The 20142-nt window shown below is 37.4% G+C and overlaps 1 protein-coding gene across 4 annotated transcripts in view; it reads left to right on the top strand.

Annotated features, from left to right (window-relative positions):
* Nucleotides 1–20142, top strand: part of RNGTT (RNA guanylyltransferase and 5'-phosphatase) — a 438367-nt gene that overhangs the window by 320379 nt on the left and 97846 nt on the right. For all 4 annotated transcript variants that reach the window (XR_005595781.1, XM_039528842.1, XM_039528843.1 and 1 more), the window contains one exon: nt 6695–6761. Coding sequence is in view for 3 of the 4 variants with exons in the window: in XM_039528842.1 (XP_039384776.1) it covers nt 6695–6761 (67 nt within the window). In the remaining variant the exon portion in view is untranslated. The remainder of the gene's footprint in view (nt 1–6694; nt 6762–20142) is intronic.

A 20142-nucleotide genomic window follows, 5' to 3' on the forward strand; every position in this document is an offset into this window, starting at 1 on the left:
CGCCTCTTTTGTGCTTTACATACATTAATGTGTTGTCTCATGACATCTCCCATGATATAGGTAAGTTTTATCATGAGTGTTTTACAAATGGAGAAATTGTTGCACTTGTCTTATGTCGTACAAGAAATTTCATGGAAGAACTGAGAATAGTCCCTATATCTTCTGACTCCCAGCCCTGTGTATTAACAAGATCATCCTTACAAAGGGATGAAAATGAGCAAAGGAAAATTGATATTGATTATCAGAAAAATGTCTGAGAGATGTTAGACTGGGTAATCTCCCAAAGGCAAAGGTAGAAGCTCCATTGTTTGAATATTTTATAACTTGAATGGACAAATCACTCAACATACCATAAGGAACAGTTCTCCATTGGTAGAGGTTTGAGCACAATTACTTAATGGGTTCTTGTCCTCTTTACTCTTTATGGTTCAGTTACATGTAAATATGATGTAAATAAAAATGATAGTTTCAGTGCTTTTCTATGTGGTAAAGGCTTTACATATAAAAATATTTCCAACACTTGATAAGGGTCTAACATGAGTCTAAATGCAGCATGTAACGTTTTTGAAAACATCTAGGATGGTTTTAATTTATAAGGTACAAAGATGTTCCTCTTAAAAACCTTTCTGCCCTTAGGGAAGCTCTACATAAAAATTAACAGCCAGAAACTATCGTACTCGAAACCAGTGGTAATTAGACTTTCCTAATTCTGAAAAAAAACCTTGATTTTATGTAACTATTTTTATTTCATTTCACCTCAAACCCAAATGGGAAAAATATCATTTTTTACAATTTCTGACTTTCCAATTTTCATTTGTATTGTGGTTTCTTATAGTTACACATAGCAGCACAAAGTGCAGTACACTTATTATTCAATGGAAGTGTGTCCTTTCAGGGATCAGTTACTTTCTAGATCCCTATTATCGGTAGTCACTGACAGATTGTGAGTTAATATTGAGATTGATGTAGTTGTACGGCAGACTTTAAATACCATGCAAATGAAGGACAATTAAAACATAACATTGTTTTCCTGAGTTGTGTGTGTTTGAATTAAAACAATATTGTGGTTAATATAACTACAATAATATACATTGCAGGAACATTGTGAGCTTGGAAGTCTGAGGGAGCTTACCCAGCAGCTATTCTTTCCTATGGAATATTTTTTAATAGAATTACACTAGTTACTTCCACTGCTGGCTTTGTCTCAGGGCATTCTGCAAGTTGAGTAACCTCTGTATGAAAATGTTTTGCCTAAATTCTCCTTTGGTTGACATTATTTCAAAGATTCTGCTTATGTTTATTCTCACTATCCCTTTTGCATCTTGAAAACATTAATCATATCCTTCCTTAGCCTTCTTTTCTTCAGTTAATATATTCCCAATTTTTCCATCTTTACTGTATAATTTAACTCTCCTTACCATCTTTTCTATTTATACAGTAGTCTTTTCAGTGTGTTCTCAAACTGCAACATAGTCCAGCCTTGTAACTATTAAGAAAATGTACCGGTCTAGTTTACAGACTACCATGAGGATTATACAGGAATAGCTTATTATATTCACCCATCTTTTGTATGATAGCATGAGTAGAATTTTATATCACAAGAATGCAATAATCAAAAATATAGTTTGATAAGTACATTATAGAGTGCTACAATGATTTCCTCCATCTTATAAGTGAATCCCCCTGCTTATCCATCTGTTAGTATTCTGTTTACTATCTTAACTGCTGCATACATTGAACTGATAGTTTTTGTTCAACCTACTCCTAAGTCCTTCTGCACTGTGCTCAACGAACTATGAGCTTTAAATATATATTATTTCCTCACCTTACATATATTTAAAATACATGAGCTTATTTGTCCACTGATACCCCTTGTGTGTTTCAGCATTTATAGTTGATCCTTTCTTAACCCTTTAAATGTTATAATATCTTGTACAATATTGGTCTCAATGTAGGTACCATGTTAGATTTGCCTTCACTGCACAATAAGTCAACTGCAGTATATAGAATAAAATGTTTTGACCCTAATATTAATCTTTGCAATATGCCATTTGTATTGTTTTCTGATAGTCTACCTATATTATTTCTTGAGAGTACATGGCTGGAGAACAGTTTATTAAAATAAAAGTTAATTATAGTGTCACAGTAGTGATACAAAAGTTTTGATCGAGGAGGCACTTTCAGTAAAAGTCTCTTTTTTTCATGGTTAAGATTCTGCAACACAATACACAATTTTACTTACCAGAACACCAACTATAGGTATATCCAGATATGTCCAATGTTTAAGAGCTTATTAGAAGCCTCCCATCAGGTATGATGGTATTTCTGCTGGGCCATGATGCTTTATATGGGTTGTGTTTGTGTCCTTGTAAAATAATAATTACAAATATAAAATAGTTTATTTGTATGATGTAATTTAAAGGTTCCTGTTTTTTATCTTGAAGGATGTGGTTGAAAAAATCTTCACATATTATTTGGAACTGTTCCTACTGAGTGTATGAGTATATTGCTGTTGTCATCGTCTGTTTTTAAGTGCTTCAGCATTTTCATTACAAATTCCTTTTATTCAGGATTTGCTTTGTATAAAATGTAGCCTCTGGCTAAAATGTGATGTAAACTTCAGGGAGCAGTTTTTAAAACTTTTTTGAAAAAAGTATTCGACAACATAAAAATATTGCAGTTCTTTGTGTGTTCTTACAACAACAAAAAAGTAAAGTCTACGAAGATTTAGACTATAATGAATACTAATCCCTATTTTGTAGTTACTTGACATTTAAAATGTGCTTATGGTCAGAAAGTGATTCTTCTAAAATTTCATCAGTGTGTCACATATTTATTCTCAACTGGTTATATACCAGATTTTGCTCAGTTTAGACTCAATCCTGCAAACACTTATGGATGTGCTTAACTTTTTGCTACCATTAGTAGGGATTACTCATGGTAGTAAAATTAAGTGTATGCATACATGTTGACAGAATTAGGCTCTACTTGTTAAAAAATGATGGTGAGCTCAATGTGGTTTCTGAAAATCAATTTCTAATTTTATAATTGGCCATATATATTTCACTCTGGAGTGCATGTCACTATATGCTTACAATCAGAATCTTTTGGGAAGCAGTGTCCATTGGAGCTGCACTTATACCCTGTATCGAGGGCATAAAGGGTAGAGCATGCCCAGCTGCCCCTCAGTTTCTTCTAACTAGCAGTGTCTGCGTCACAGAGCCCAGCAGTGTCCGCATCTCAACGTACTTTTTTCTAACTGTTAATGTAGATGTTTGTATATAAGTAGTGTTAGTTAAGTGTAGTGTCATTGGGCTTGTCCATTGGCAATTCTTTGATAGTTGAGCTATTTTGTTTTTATTTTTGAAGGGAAGATTTTCCCCAGCACCATGGCATAGTCATGTCCAATTCTAAATCTCCAGGATTTAAGAACTGCCTTTCCTGTGAGGTGACTGTCCTTCTTAATGATGGCCACACTAGATGCCTTTTCTGCCCAGGAAGGGTCATCACCCTGGGAAGTGCTCTATTTATAAGTCCTTTTTCAAAAGGACTTAATCAGTGAAAGAAGCCTGCCTTATACTATTATCATTAGACCACTCAATGTGGCCCATCCCCAATCCAAATGAGATGTTTCTCCGCCTCCCTTCAGACCACCTCCATTCAAGCCCGGAAGTGTCCAAGTTAACTCCCAATCTCTGACTTGTAAAAAGACTGCTACAATTGTGGACTCAGGTAAAAATGTTATATACAAAGAGAAAAAGGAGTATAGATCTGCTGGGAAGCACAAATCTCCACAGGTAGGCAGCTCAAATGACGTCACTATTCCCTAGTCTTATTCTATGAGGACTTTATGACCTGAATTTTGTATCACTAGAGTTTTGAGGGAGCATGATACCACACCTCAGCACCATCTTGGGAGTCAAGATGTCTTGCCTTAGATACAGAGTCCACAGTACCAATCTCTACTTCAGCACCAATCCCTCCAACACCAGTCCCTTTGGTCCAGTCCTTATGGTACCACTCACCTCAATGCTGACCACTTTGTTCCTGTTCACTGTGGCACCATTCACCTAGGTACAGCTTATTCCCGACACCAAGGTTTATGACACAGGCTTTCTCTGTACCAAGGTCGTCTGTGATACTGGGAGAGCGTCGTGTGACAGAGAAGCCAGAAATATTTGCTGCTTTCCATGGTACTGAATATGCCCACCATAGAGAAGAATACCACCACTGCTGTGATACGGAGAGCCTCTTCAGTAGTGGCTGAGACTTTTGCTGTGGTGTATTCAAGCATCATTTTTAGGGTAGTCCCTCTTTGAACAAGAAATATTCGTTGTCCTTGTCTGATTCCCAACAGAGGGTTGAGGGGTTCCCTATAAGTTCCACAAAGGCTGCCTCATTTGAGCCTTATAGGTTGAAATGCAGGCTTCCTAAGTACCCCAGTCATATAGGTGTTACAGAGGCATATGTCTCAGTACCCTCCTCACTGGCCCCCAGGCTCTTTTCCATGCAACATTCACTCATAGCCTTATTGGAATCTTTAGGTTGTCTCATGTCATGTAAGCCCCATGACAGAACCTACTCCCTTGCACCTTCCCAGGAAGGAAGAATTAAAAGAAACTTTCCTTTTCCTAACACATTCTTCTAGAACCCAGGAGCGACTCTTGTAGAATATTAATGTGTATACCGTATTGAATTGATTTAAGAAGTTTAACTACAGAATGTTTCTGTTTCATCATATCTTAGATGCATGTAGTTGACAAAGGAAAGACACAAGGGAATTTAAAAAAAAATCAAAAGGAGAAATAAGATCTTGAAGCCAATATAATAGTCATTTAGTTTACATGTAATACAATTGAACAAAATTGGAGACTAAATTTTTGGGACGTGACTTAATTCTTTTTTTAGTTAGTTAGCACTAAAGTTATGTTCCTTTAGCCATATTAATCCACTAAATCAAATGCTTCTAAGATATCTACAGAGGCAGTATACCATTCCCTAGACAAAAGCTTATTATTTACAAGATTAAACAAAGAGGTGATTGTTGATTTTTTTTTCATCTCATGGCAATTGATTCTGAATTAAGGCAGTATGAGAATATAGATAAAAAGCTGATAAGGAATTAAACACTTTTCAAGCAAAGTAGTTAATATTGACGGAGTGATAATAACCTTGTAATTCTGTGTCATCAGTCTCAATAAATAAGGCAAGTGCGTGCACCATGTTTTACAGATGTTGGAACAAACTAGTATTAGTAAAATAAAATATGTAGATAGTACTGTTAAACTGCAGTTTATTCCAACAAGCCTTTTACTACACTTGGTTGTATTGCATGTTTCTTTGGAAAGGTCAATCATGAGCTTCTGTAGACATTCACTAATACCAATTGAAAGAATCATAAAGACTCACATCTGCAATGGTTCTGCATTTCTGGTGTGGAGAAAATAGCAGTGTAACATAGACACAACTACTTCCTATAACTTTATAAAACATTTTTTCCCTTTTCTGTAGCCTTTATTAAAACAGCTTATATGTGTATCTTATTCTGAAATGACAAGTGCTGAAATAGTATCTTTTTGAAATTCCTTTGAAACACACTTTGCTGCTGTTTTGTGTAGCTCTTCCAAAACATAGTGATATCCCTTGAACCCTTATCATGGGAAATATTTCCTTTTTTTGCTTACTACTAATCCTTCAGGCACCACTACTTAACCACTCTGCTGACAAGCCCCCGATGCTTTTATTTTAATGTTAGAAATGGTTAAATATTTACTAAATGTGCCTCTCTCTCCTTGGAACCTTTTGACCAGCATGTTGGAGACCTACATTCCAAACTTGATTTTTCACAACTGAATATGACCCAGTAGTGTGAATGGTACAGTACTCCATTGCCTTCAGCTGTCTGCTTTTCTTTGAAGGCATCTGTACACTTGTATTTTAGGGAATTGCACCGCCTGGCACTCGGCGCTCCAGAACTTCTTAGTAACATTGGCCTCTTGTGGTCCTGTGTAGCATCTGTCCTTGCATCAGGAATCAAAATAATTTTGTTTTCAGGGGTACACAAACTTTTTGGAACCACTTTTCCCTATTTTTAGCTAAACTTTTGGTGATATATGGTGGCTTAAAATTTTAAACAGAATCTCTTGAAATGGTTTTGAGCGATGTATGGTATGTTAATTATTTGTTAAGCCATTATATGACAGCAGAGATTCTTTCAGATTTTCTGTGATTGCATTGTGATAAGTCACTTTGGTTCATTTCAGTTATATCACTTTATATAATGTTACAGTTGCATGTCTGATACTATTTTAAATCTATTAGACTTGCTGCTTTGAATGGTGAATCTGTTTGTCTTTGTTGTTTTAAAGTTGCAATTTTGTTGATTCTATTACTCTAAAGAGCCATACCACATGGAAATGATGTATGCCCTGCCACTCTTGCATGTAGCTGGGCACCAAAGGTATTGTGGAATGACTTTATTGGAGCACTTCTTACAGAAGGAATATAAATTACCAATTCACAAGTTATGGTGCTCTATCTTTAATGTGTGTCCTTTCTCTTTAATTTATCCTGCAAACTGTTAACTTCTATTTTATCTCATTTTCAGTAGCAGTTCTGCAGTATGACAATAAAGATGGTTACAGTGACGTGTTTAGTTACAAACAATGTCTTAAATGATGTTTTCTTTTTTTAGATTACTTACCCAGAATGTTGGTCTTCTTTATGTTGGAAGTTTTGACAGACCTTTTGCACAAATTAAGGTACGACTTTTGGTTTACTTGGAAGTTATTAAATACTTGTATGATTATAGTCTTGATATTTCAAAATACTTTTGAAGGAATCAATATAATTTCAAGAAAAATAAATGAAAAAATAATATTATTTCCTTGTTTTTGTGTTTTTGTTTTTGTTTGTTTTCTGGGGTTATTTCCAAAGACATTTATATGTTTAGCTGTCAGAGAAGTTCAGTGTTTTCTTGCATCATGTTTTGATTACTTTTGATTCTGGGTTAATTGCCAGAAACAACATGTTCATTTTTTTTAGGTTACTTGTCAGTGACATTTCAAAACAAAACCACCTTTTGAACTTCTTACTCTTTCAAGTTATTTTTGACATGGAGGACATTACAATGGAAACCACAGATTATTTCCACCCCATTATTACACTTTATTGTAATGGATTGTACAGTTTCTGAAAAGTCTTTTATGACTTAATGATCATATTTATCAGCTAAACTATAGTTTTACTGCTTCTAATTGCTGTTTGCCAGAGAATCATTGCTGTGCCCCTTAAGAATAAAGAATTATTTCATTATTCCAAATGGAAAATTGCCTTTGATCCTGTCAGCACCAAAAGTGTCATTGCTATTCACAAGCATTCTATATTTAATGTAAATAGTGTCAAGCAAAATGTCTAATTAAAATATGATGCAGTTTAGTTAAACATATTTATAAACCATTCTCCAGTCAAACTACCAAGTGCTATGTTAAAGCCGTGTAAAATGTCTGATTGAAACATACAAAAGCAAGACAATTTAGGCAAAATATTTGGGCTTGTTCCTTAAGTCAGACAACTGAAAGACTTTTTTCACGTTAGTAATACATAGTAATGGTCAATGTTTAGTTATGATTTGATTCTTAAAGCCTGATCCTGCAATCTTTGTGCAGGTAAAATTCCTGTTTAAGTCAGAGACAGAATGTGTATAGTTATAGAATCATAAAATCGAGAGGTCACCTAGTCCAGCCCCCTGTTCTGTGGAAGGACCAAGTAAGCCTATATCATCCCTGGCAGATGTTTAATCTGTTCTTAAAAACTCCAGCGATGTTGATTCCACAACCTCCCTTGGAAGCCTATTCCAGTCTTTAACTATCCTTATAGTTAGAAAGATTTTCCTAATATCTCACCTAAATCTCCCTTGCTACAGATTAAACCCATTACTTCTTGTCCTGCCTTCAGTGGACATGAAGAACGATTGATCGCCATCCTCTTTATAACATCCCTTAATGTATTTGAAGACTGTTATCAGGTCTCCCCTCGGTTTTCTTTTCTCAAGACTAACCATACCCAGTTTTTTAAACCTTTCCTAGTAAGTCAGATTCTCTAAACCTTTTATCATTTTTGTTGATGGACTCTCTACAGTTTGTCCAAATCTTTCCCAGAGTGTGGCACCCAGAATTGGATGCATTACTCCAGCTGAGGCCTCACCAGTGCTGAATAGAGCAGGACAGTTACCTCCCGTGTCTTACATTTGACACTCCTGTTAAGGCACCCCAGAATGATATTTGCCTATTTTGCAACTGCATCACATTGTTGATTCATGTTCAATTTGCCATACACTATAATCCCCAGATCCTTTTCAGCAGTACTACCACCTACCCAGTTATTCCCCATTTGGTAGTTTTGCATTTGATTTTTTTTCTTCCTAAGTGAGGTACTTTGCACTTGTATGTACTGAATTTAATTTTGTTGACTTCAGACCAATTCTGTAATTTGTCAAGGTCATTATGAATTCTAATTCTGTCCTCCAAAGTGCTTGCAATTTATCCCAGGTTGGTGTCATCTGCATACGTTCCACTCCATTATCCAAATTATTAATGAAATTATTGAATAATACCAGACCTAAGATTGACCCCTGCAGGACCCTATTAGATATGCCCTTCTCAGTTTGGGAAAAAAAAAGATCATATTCAGCTTCAGCTCGTGAATAGCGCGGCTAACGTAAAGTATATCGATAATATCGATAACTTACTCCCTCCGCGGGATCGATGTCGGGGCTCTCCTCTCCCCCCGCCGCCCGCCCACGCTCGGGCGGCGGTGGAGTTCGTCGAGGCGAGTCGGGATCGATATGATCGGCGTATCGATGAGACGCGATGCGATATATCGATGAAAAAATCGATCGCTACCCGCCGATACGGCGGGTAGTGTAGACGTAGCCTTTGTCTGCGAACCATTGATAACTACTCTTTGAGTAAGGTCTTTAACCAATTGTGCACCTGCCTTATAGTAGTCCACATTTCCCTCACAGGCTGCTGTGTCTCTGTGGTATTTTGTTGGTTTCATAGTTTCTTTAACAAATTAAAATGGGAAATAAAGTATGTGGAAGATTTTTTTACTGAAAAGGCCTCATCTTCTGCCATATTAAATGTAAATAATGGAACCTTGCCATCTTTTGTATGTGTTGTCAGATGTTGGCTGCGTGTGTGTTCATTCAGTGTGCTGCCACAGCTCTGTGGAGATAGCAGACCTCAATTAACTGTCCAATAAATCCACAGACTCGGTTTTCAGTGAAGGCAGCCGGCCAGGTTTATTGTCGACAAAGCACGGTAATAGCACCTGTCAGACTCTATAAGGATACTAAGATGTGTATGCTCGTGACAATGGACGCAGCTCATTCAGTGGTGGAACTTTCCACTGCTCCCTAAGCTGGCCAAAGATACTCTCTCTGAGATACCTCTTTATTCCCTGATACAAACAAGTTAGTACTGCCCCTTTCACATAGTTAGTTACTGCCCTCTGACGTCACTAGTTATCACCCATCATCTTGTACGTGTTGGTTCGATTAAAACATCTCTATTACGAACTGTCATCATAACCTTATCTTTTAAAAGGGGTCAATGTGTTCCTCTTATCCTTGGAAAATATTTTTTTGTACCATCCTTAATATTGGGATGATCTGGTACCACTTAATATCGAAATGTGCTTGTGTAAGCACTCTGTAACTAGCACTTCTTAAAAATGTATATTTCTGCAATATCAGCCCTATTCTTGCCAAATTCTGTAAGCAGGTACTGCCTCATATCAGGCCTCTAATACAAGGGCTTATGTCTCAAGCTGTCTTCCTACTACAGTATGTCAGCTACCTTACAAGCTGGAATATGTTGGCTATTGCATTCTTCCTTATCTTACTTGGTATTCATAGACTGTTATAGTGAAATGTGTATGTTTGCAGCAGGTGGGTACACAACCTGATGTAAAGAAATATCATTATGATGGATTACTTAAAATCTTTCAGCTATATTTATCAACTACTCATTATATCAGCATTTAAAGAAAGGAGGAGCTGTCTGCTGCTCCCAAATCAAACTTTGTTGTCCCAAGTCACTACTTTTTTAAGTTCATTATAAAATTGTTTCCAGGTCGCCAAGACAAGGGTAAATATTAGTATTTTTTTTACTTTACTTTGTTCTGTGATCACACTAAAATACAATATTGAATTTCAAAGGATACCTCTGCATATACTACAATGTACTGTATCTTATAAATTCATGAAGAGAGCACAAATTCTGAGAGAAAATAAAGCAACTTCAGGAAGAAATTTGAACAGTACCATGTATTCCAGGTGTTTCCATCCCAATTACTGTAGTTTGGAAGTACTCTAGGGGCTTGTCTCCACTTATTGGGCGATTGACATGGGGCGATCGATCCACCGGGGTCGATTTAGCGAGTGTAGTGAAGACCCAGTAAATCGACCGCTGAGCACTCTCCCATTGACTCCGGTACTCTACCAGAATGAGAAGCTTAAGGTAAGGCAACAGGACAGTTTCTTCCATCGACCCAGCACGGTGTAGACACTGCAATAAGTCGACCTAAGGTACATCGACTCCAGCTACATTATTAATGCAGCTGGAGTTGTGTAACTTAGGTCAACTTAGCCCCGTAGTATAGACCTGCCCTAGCAGATAACCGTTTATCTTTTTCCAGAAATCATGTCTGCTTTTCAAGAAATGAAAGAATTAACCTATCTAGATTTATTTACCTTTTGAGTTAACAAAAGCCTCTCCTCCACCCCCAATTATTCTTTATCTGTAAAGATGCTTGTTTCAGTGGTGGTGTAGCTGTATCGTCCCAGGATATTGGAGAAGGTGGGAGAGGAAATATCTTTTATTGAACCTGTTTGGTTTCTAGATCTTTAACAGCCAGTGGAGAAAGTTCCCTCTTTTCTTCCAGTTTCCCCAACAAAAACTAAAATGCTTCCCTGTGACACCCATGACCAGTGTCCCACTTATTCATTTTGAAGCATGACTCTCTCTGAGAAGGTGTAGATTGTGACCTGCATCCCTGCCACTTATCAAATTACACAGTTCAAGGAAGAAAAAGTATAAAAAGAAAAGTAAGGAAAAGTGTATGTTATCTTATACCTGACAATGGCCCTCAGTAATTTGAAAAACCCAACACGTGGTTTGTTACAAACATGCCTTGCCGCTTTACATAACTTATTCCAAGAAAAGAGAAATCAGAATGTGCTCATAAAATTCTTTGTGTTCTTTTATTAGAGATAAAGTCCTTTAGGATCCTTTTACCTTGTTATTGATTTTCTAAGGACTGCTTTCTACATCAAGGCCTAACAAAGAGCATCTTTCTCTCTTGGAGCCTTAACTTGATCCTCTGAAGATTGTGATTACCCTATTCATAGCTCTGGGATTCTTTGTGTCCTCAAGATTTTCTTTGTGGTGATGTCCTCAGCTATCTTTCTTTCATTAATACAAGTGACTCATAAGATGGTTCCCTTCTTTGGTCTGAATGACTTATCCTTTTTTATCTTAATCAAGAGATTCCCCTTCCTATCTCTAGTCTGACATCCATTTAGTGGTGCTGGAACAATTTGTATAATGGGAATGCTGAGAGCTGTTGAAGCAAACTGTAAACCCTATATATGATGGAAACCACTTCAAGCCGGAGGTGCCACCCCAGCAGCCTTAGTTCCAGCACCTATGCATCCATTGAAAGGAAGTCATGATCTATAGATATTAGATCCTTATCTTGTATATAGAATTCAATTTCTGGCTTCTACTTCCTGTTGGAATTCATTATATAGAAGGAACTTAAAGCATACCCTCCTTGAGTCTTCTAAATCTATCAAATCTGGTAGCAAGTAGATCAGAAGCATCACAGAAGGACGTGAAGGGCTCCCCTGTCTGGAACAAGGAGAAACTCTCTGCAGTTTTTCCTTCTAGTGGTTTGGTCTCCCATGAGATTTCTGAGACATTACAGGCTTCATGCTTTGCCTCTCTGAGCATAGCATTTAGTTATAGAGTTCTTAAGGCTATTATCCAGTGTTAATTTATTTTTTAATGTAGCTTAATTCTATATAGTTTCTTTCTTTTCAGGGTTGTTGGTTGATCTGGAGAACTCAATAGAAATTTTTATGCATAAATTTGATTTCCATACCTTTAGTAGTTTGGTGCATTCCATCTTCATCTGGAGCAAGTAATTTTAATGGTTTGCAGTTTTTATTCTTGTGCTCATCTGTTTAGTGAATTTCTTGATCTTGAGGAAGTTATGTTGTAGAACCTAACAGCAGACAAACTGAACGAAGATAGTGCTAATATCTATTATTGTTATATTAAGCAAGCATGTGAGGAATGTTTGATAGTTAGTGCAGAGGGTTGGCATGGCCTGTCATTTAATTGAGGGAGGGGAATAAGTGAACTGAAAATTTTGGAAATCAAATTAACAATTGTAATGAAAATTCCCATTTATTTTTCAAAGCACTGCTTTTTTTAAGGTTATATTGAGGTAATGGGCTTCATTTAAGGTTAGTACTCAATGGCATTTTAGTTGTTTTTAAATTATATTATTTCAGTCTAACATATAACTCTAGCGTCTGTTCAAAGGGGTTATAAAACATTTTTGCTTTTAGATATATTTAGTGTGTGTGTATACGTATGTGTGTATATATCTATATCTATATATACTGTCTAAATAGTAACAGCTTATGCTGTTAACGTCTAGGAAAGTGAAAAGGCTATGAATTGAGCCTTGAGTGAACTCAGTGACTTGCAGCTTTCTTTGTTAAGTATTTGTGATTTGTCCATTAAATATCTCTTAAAGTCTCACAAACTAGATGAAACTAAGAAGGCTTCTGTAACTGGATATCATGATCAACTAGATAAAATAATTTAATTAAGTCATTTATAATTACCATTTGAGTTTTCCAGACTCCCTTTATATTATAATATTGTTAGTAATCTTAAACAATGCTATTACCATAGAAATTTTGTTCCAGTAAGGAGTAATTACATTGAATACACCAGCATATGCAGTAGTAATTTTATGAACTGCCCTGAGTAATGCTTATGGAATAAGTATTCTTCATGATACATTTCCAGATACATTTTCCTTTTAAAGTAAAAGTCTCATAGTTTTCAGTTAAAATGAATTTTGAAATACAATACATGTTTGCACAAGATATCTTTATAATGTTTTAAGAAAATAAGATCACAAAACACTTTTTTTAGGATTGAAAGTTTTTGCAGTTCAATCCCCAGTAGGTTCTGGGATTAAAACAAATCATTCAGTACGTTCTCCATTATTAAGCAATAATGAATCTTTTGGCAGTCTTCACTATTCAGTTAATGACCAGTTTCACTTTGGGCTCTTAACACATTAAATTACCATTTGAATGAAGATTAATTACTGCTATTTTAAAACAAGATTATTTATTTTAAGAGTAGTTATTAAGAAGTTGCATAATAAATACTACTTTGATCAAAATGGAGCAGTTCATTTTCATAGAACAAGGCAGAAGCTGGGAATGAGCGACAGGGAATGGATCACTTGATAATTACCTGTTCTGTTCATTCCCTCTGGGGCACTTGACAGGATATTGGGCTAGATGGACCTTTGGTCTGATCCAGTATGGCCATTCTTATGTTCTTATGATGGGGTGAAGTTAGTTTGCAGAAAACAGGGCTTTCTTAAGGGTGGCACAAGGCTGCGGAATGAACTTCCACAGGAACTAAGGATCATCGCAAATCTCACCTCCTTCCACACCGGAAGATGCACTTCTTCAATCTGCCTTCTCTAATATACACCTCTACCCCGATATAATGTGACCTGATATAACACGAATTCGCATATAACGCGGTAAAGTAGTGCTCCAGCAGATCAGCGCGTTAGCGTGTCTGGCTCCAACATGCTGCTCTCAGCAACATGTTAAGGGTGCTGGGCTGGGGCCAAGGATATAGGGGCAGAGAGTCTCAGGGGGCAGAGACCGGAGGGGTTGGATGGTTCGGTGGTTCTGGGGGCGGGGCAGTTAGGGGATGGTGAACGGGGGCGTTGGATAGGGTGTGGGAGTCCTGGGGGTGATTAGGGATGGAGGGGTCTCTGGAGGGAGTGGTCAGGGGACAAGGAGCAGGGGGGCTTAAGGGGTGGGGTCTTGGGAGGGGTGGTTAGGGGTAGAGGGTCTCTGGAGAGGGTAGTCAGGGGACAAGGAGCAGGGAGGTTGGATGGGTATAGGGTTCTGAGGAGTCAGTCAGGGCGGGAAGTAGGTGGGGGTCGGATAAGGGGCAGGGCCAGGCATGTTTGCTGACTATTAATAATGGAAATGCTTGAGGCCAAAGTAAGTTCAATATAACGCGGTTTCACCTATAATGCGGTAAGATATTTTGGCTCCTGAGGGCTGTGTTATATTGGGATAGAAGTGTATATACATAGCCATCTTTACATATTAAAACTAAAATTAATATTAACCCCCCCCCCAACAACAACAACAAAAACCCTACTAAAACAAAACACTTCACTGCACACACAATTCTCCCCATGTGGAGACTAAGTCAGAGAACAAAATTGTTCCCATGCCACTTACTATACTACTGGAAGACACTCGGGACATGTCTTCACTAGCAACATTAAAGCGCTGCCGCGGCATCACTTTAACTTGGCTGTGTTGTTTGTGGCTGTGCTAGCTCTCCCACCGCTGTAAAAATACCACCTCCACGAGGGGAATAGCTACCAGCACTGGGAGCGCGGCTGGTGCACTGTCTACACTGCCACTTTACAGCACTGAAACTTGCAGAGCTCAGGGGGTTGGGGTTTTTTACACCCCTGAGTGAGAAAGTTTCAGCACTGTAAAGTGCCAGTGTAGATAAGACCTCAGATACTACGGTGATGAGGGAGGTATAAGAATATATATAAAATAGATTAGGTAGGTTCATTTTCAGGGATACAATTATTGGACCATGAATTCCTCAGAACTAGCACCATCTTTTAGAAGATCTGCTGGTAGAGTCTCTGGACAGCTTATGGCTCTTTCTCCACCTGCATCAGTGTCTGGCCATGCATCTCTATTAGCTGGACTTCCACAAGTGCTTCACACCTGTTGCAAAGAAGACTTTTCTACAAAGTGATGTTGATGGAAGTGATTAGACAGATTGTCTCCTATAGATGATCCAGTGAGAGCTTTCTCTTCGTCCCTTTCTGAGGCTGACTGTATTTATCAGGAATTTGACCATCAGAACGACAAAGCTCTTAATATTAAGTAGTCAACAGTATATAAATCTTACCACAAGTTCAACATCTTGGAGCTATAAAACCAGAGGGCAGAGTGAATATTTTTCCGAATGATGGCAGCCTGGACCAGCAAAAGATCTTTGGGTCACGCCAAACTTCATCCAAACACTTTCAGAAGGGACTGACGAGCTGGAAAGATTTGAAGGCTCCAGATCTGCTCTGTAATCACAGCCCCTGCTAACCTGTATACCAGAGGAGAGTCAACAGTTAAGTTCCAGGAACTCAACTCATCCTTGTACACACTCCCAGAATGAGCAACGGAAGCCGCCTTATACAGAGATTGTCTCATTTTGGGTCTTGTACAACATCAAGCCCATTGCCAGCATTACTTAAATGATAAGATTCTGAATGGACAGAGTTCTTCCGATTGGACTTTCTGTGGCCCCAGGGTCTTTGCTAAGTGCCAGGCAAGTCACTTCAGATGTCAAGGTATTCATCTCTAGCCAAACAGGTATAATTGCTGGATAAAAGCATAATCTCTACAAAGGATCCATTCTGTCCTCAGAAAAATGTGTATTCTATTCCAGTTCCTGTAATTTAAGATGAAAATATGAAAACTCCACTTTTACTCTGATGCAAAAGGTTTAGTTTATTGTTTTAGGTTTGGTTAAAAACAGTGTACTGACCACACTATACTACAGCTTGAAGTCACAGGTAACAGTAACTTGAAATATTCAGGGGGATCAGGCAGATCGACACTTCAGAGGCTACATATGCTAGATGTTACATATCCTGAGTAAACTGAAGAGACTTAAGGGATGGCTGAGGTTGGATTGTAATCTTAAAACTGAATGTCAGTAGTCACACAGCCCCCCAAAGTCACTACTTTTTAAGGTGTTCTGATTGGATGCCCCAGGGTATGCTCACCCAGATAGTGTGGATTCATACTGACAGTCCAGTCAAAGTAGTACAGTTACTGGCATATAACCTGTCATACACTTCAACATGTTGTCCAAAAGACAGAAATTCACTGAACTTATAGAAATGTAATTGTAAAGCATTTTCAGTTGCTAACTAGAAAACCCCCAACCATTGATCGGTTAAGTTATGTGGTAATTTTTTTTTAATTAAGATTTAAAAAACAAATAACCACTTTAAAGAACAATAACTACTTATACAACCACATGATTCGGTTTTGTAGCCCTTGTCCTTCTTTCTCTCCTTTTACACATGCTTCTCTCTAATTACATTGTAAGCTCTTCAGGTCAAAGGACCATCACTTCGTGTGTATTTATACAGTGCCTATTTGGGGCCTCTAGGTGCTACTGCAGTAAAATATTGTGTATTATTTATATTACAATGAAGTCTAAAGGTCCCAACTTACACTGGGGCCCAGTTATGCTATGCACTGTATAGATACAGAATGAGAACAAAACTGTATGAACATTTTCTAAAATCTGGAATAGCACAAGATTCCACCATTAACTGGTACATTATCACATACACCATACTTAAGATAAGTAACGATAGTAATAGAACCTCATTTATGAATTCACAGTGTTCCGATATGCTTACAATAATGCCTACAAATCAGAAAAAATTAGCATTTTTAGCGCATGTGGTGTTCATAAAATTCCACAGATTTAGGAAGACTACATCTGCAGATTGCTGTAGTCTCTGCCAGTAAGATAAAATAACTGCTTCTAGGTTTTGGACTCTTTTTTTTTTTAATTGGCTAGCTTTTATTGTTTCGATTGCTAGTAGTTTTAAAAAAATCCATCCAAATGTGTTCTTGCTAAACACAGGATAAAATAAGCCTTTTGGAAAGGTTAAAATAAAATCTGATTAACTGTAGAATATTTTTATTCTTATTTCAATTTTATATTTTTTCCTATTTTAACTATTTGAAGATAAAATCTTGACATATTTAAATGAATATTGTAAAATGGACAGATTGCAATTCTTCATACCTCAAACTCTCCTGTTTTCTCAGTCTGGGAATACAGATGCATCTTAGTAATAAAAAATTAGTATGAGAATACATCATTTCTGTCAAAATAGTCATAGACTTTGAGGAACAAGTGCTTGTTGACAGAAGGACATACACCTCTACCCCGATATAACGCGACCTGATATAACGCGAATTCTGATATAACGCGGTAAAGCAGCGCTCCGGAGGGGGGGGGCAGGGCTGTGCACTCTGGCGGATCAAAGCAAGTTCGATATAACGCGGTTTCACCTATAACACAGTAAGATTTTTTGGCTCCCAAGGACAGCGTTATACCGAGGTAGAGGTGTATTTAGAGTGTAAGAATCATCACTATGCAGTACAACTTTATTTTTTTTATTATATATTAAAAAAACTTCCATATGTTCCATTTATTTGGAAAATGTGTAGTTGTTTTTCCCATGTTATTGAAGCTGCAATAGTATAAGATAAACAGAAGTTAATTGATTTCCTCAACAAAGTGGGTATATAGTGTGTCATTCAGTTTTCCCATCTGCATTTTTCCTTTGCTGCTGCTGTTTCAGAAGATAAGACATTCAGCACCTCTGTTCTAAGGTCTTTTATTTTTCTTTTGCAGTAAATGTCTCTATTCTTTATCTTTGTAAGTAAATGCCTCTTTCATATATTGTCAAAAACATTGACAAGATAAAATATTGTCATAAAGGTATGGAATCATTATTCCTTACAGAGATAATCATAGTATTGTTGAATTGTAGGACTGGAAAGGACATCAAGAGGTCACCTAGTCCAGCTCCCTGCTCTGAGATAGGACCAAGGAAACCTAGACCATCCCTGAGAAGTGTTTGTCCACCCTGTTCTTAAAAACTTCCAATAATGATATGCCACAACCTCCCGTGGAAACCTGTTCTTGACCTTAACTGCCTTTATAAAGTTTTTTCCTCATGTCTAACCTAAATCTCCCTTGCTGCAGATTAAGGCCATCACTTCTTGTCCTACCTTCAGTGGACATAGAGAATAATTGATCACACTCCTCTTTATAACAGTCCTTAACATCTTTGAAGACTGTTATCAGGTCCTCTCTGTTTTCTTTTCTCAAGATTAAACATGCCCAGTTTTTTTAACCTTTCCTCATATGTCATGTTTTCTAAACTTCTGTCATTTTTGTTGCTCTCCTCTAGACTCTGTCCAATTTGTCCACATCTTCCCTAAAGGATGGCACCCAGAATTGGACCCAGTACTCCAGCTGAGGCCTCACCAGTGCTGAGCAAAGTGGGACAATTACCTCCGATATCTTACATATGATACTCCTTTTAATACACCCCAAAATTATATTAGCCTTTTTCACAACTACATCACATTGATGGCTCATATTCAATTTGTGATCCACTAAAACCCCTGATCCTTTTCTGCAGTACTACTGCCTAACCATTTATTCCCTACTTTGTAGTTGCAAATTGATTTTTCCTTCCTAAGTGAAGTATTTTGCACTTGTATTTATTGAATTTCATCTTGTTGATTTCAGATCAGTTCTCCAATTTGTCAAGATCAGTTTGAATTCTAATCCTGTCCTCCAGAGTGCTAGCAACCTCTCTAGCTCAGTATCTTTCACAGATTTTATAAGTGTTTCTCCAGTCCATTATCCAAGTCATTAATGAAAATATTGTATAGTACCAGACCCAGGACAGGCCCTTGAGAGACCCTGCTAGATAGGTCCCCCCAGTTTGACAGCAAACCATTGATAACTACTCTTTTGAGTACAGTCCTTCAGCCAGTTTTGCATCCACCCTATAATAATTTCATTAAGACTACATTTCCCTAGTTTACTTATGAGAATGTTGTGTGGAACTGTGTCAGAAGCCTTACAAACTCAAGATATATCATGTCTTTTCCTTCCTGCCATCCAATGAGCAAGCAACCTTGTCAAAGAAGGAGATTACGTTGGTTTGGCCTGATTTTTTTCTTGACAATCCATATTGGCTATTACTTATCATCCTATTATCCTCTAGGTTCTTACAAATTGATTTAATCATTTGTTCCAGTATCTTTCCAGGTATCAAAGGAAGGCTGACTAATCTATAATTCCATGGGACCATTTTGTTCCCTTTTTAAAGGTAATATTGTCCTCTTTCACACAATATGCAGTTATTCTCCACCAAAGAAAGAATAAAGGGTCTTTTAAAAATAATTATTTATAGTTATTTTTATTCTCTCATAGGGTGGTATGATTTCCTAGTGATATGTATTGTAAATAAAGTATCTTGTGGCTTGAGCTAAGTGTGTGTTTTCTGAGCATAGCTGGAACTGAAACAAGTTGGTGTTTTCAGGAATATCACTGAATATGAGATGTTTGTAGATGACTCAACATTGGTTTTAGAAGGAATGGTAGCAGAGGAGGAGGAACAGACGTTTAAGTTGCAGGATGATTGGGTTAGTAGCAAAACTCAAGAGTAACGGGATGATGTAAGGAGAATAATGGACGAGGAAGAAGTCTTAGCAAGGGAGTGAATTAAATAAATTAAAAATGTAGACAATGCTGTCAGTAAGGGAATATCAGAAGATAGAATTGTACAACATAGGGAAATGGGAGAAAATTATAGGAACAAAATCAGTTAGCGTATACAATAGATATTAGGAGACTTTTTGTCCCGTTTTTAGAAGTGATGCTGACCCAGGGCCCTTATTTGGAAGCTCCCTGGATTAATCCATGAAGCCATTTTCCTCTCCTCTTTCAATCCCACTTTGTTGACCTACTTCTGCTGTAGTACCTGTGAGAAATGAATCAACCTACAATTCAGCAGTTGGGGATAGCTGATATGTGTACGTAATTTTTTAAAATTAAGATATTTCAAGCCTACAAATTGTGCCATAGCCAATTTATGTTACAGCATGAGCTTATTTTTGTTACCATGTTGTTCTCCTTTGTCCCTTTTCTCCTGTTTGTC

The sequence above is a fragment of the Mauremys reevesii genome, linkage group 3 (genome assembly GCF_016161935.1).
Source record: "Mauremys reevesii isolate NIE-2019 linkage group 3, ASM1616193v1, whole genome shotgun sequence".
Classification (NCBI taxonomy): domain Eukaryota; kingdom Metazoa; phylum Chordata; order Testudines; family Geoemydidae; genus Mauremys; species Mauremys reevesii.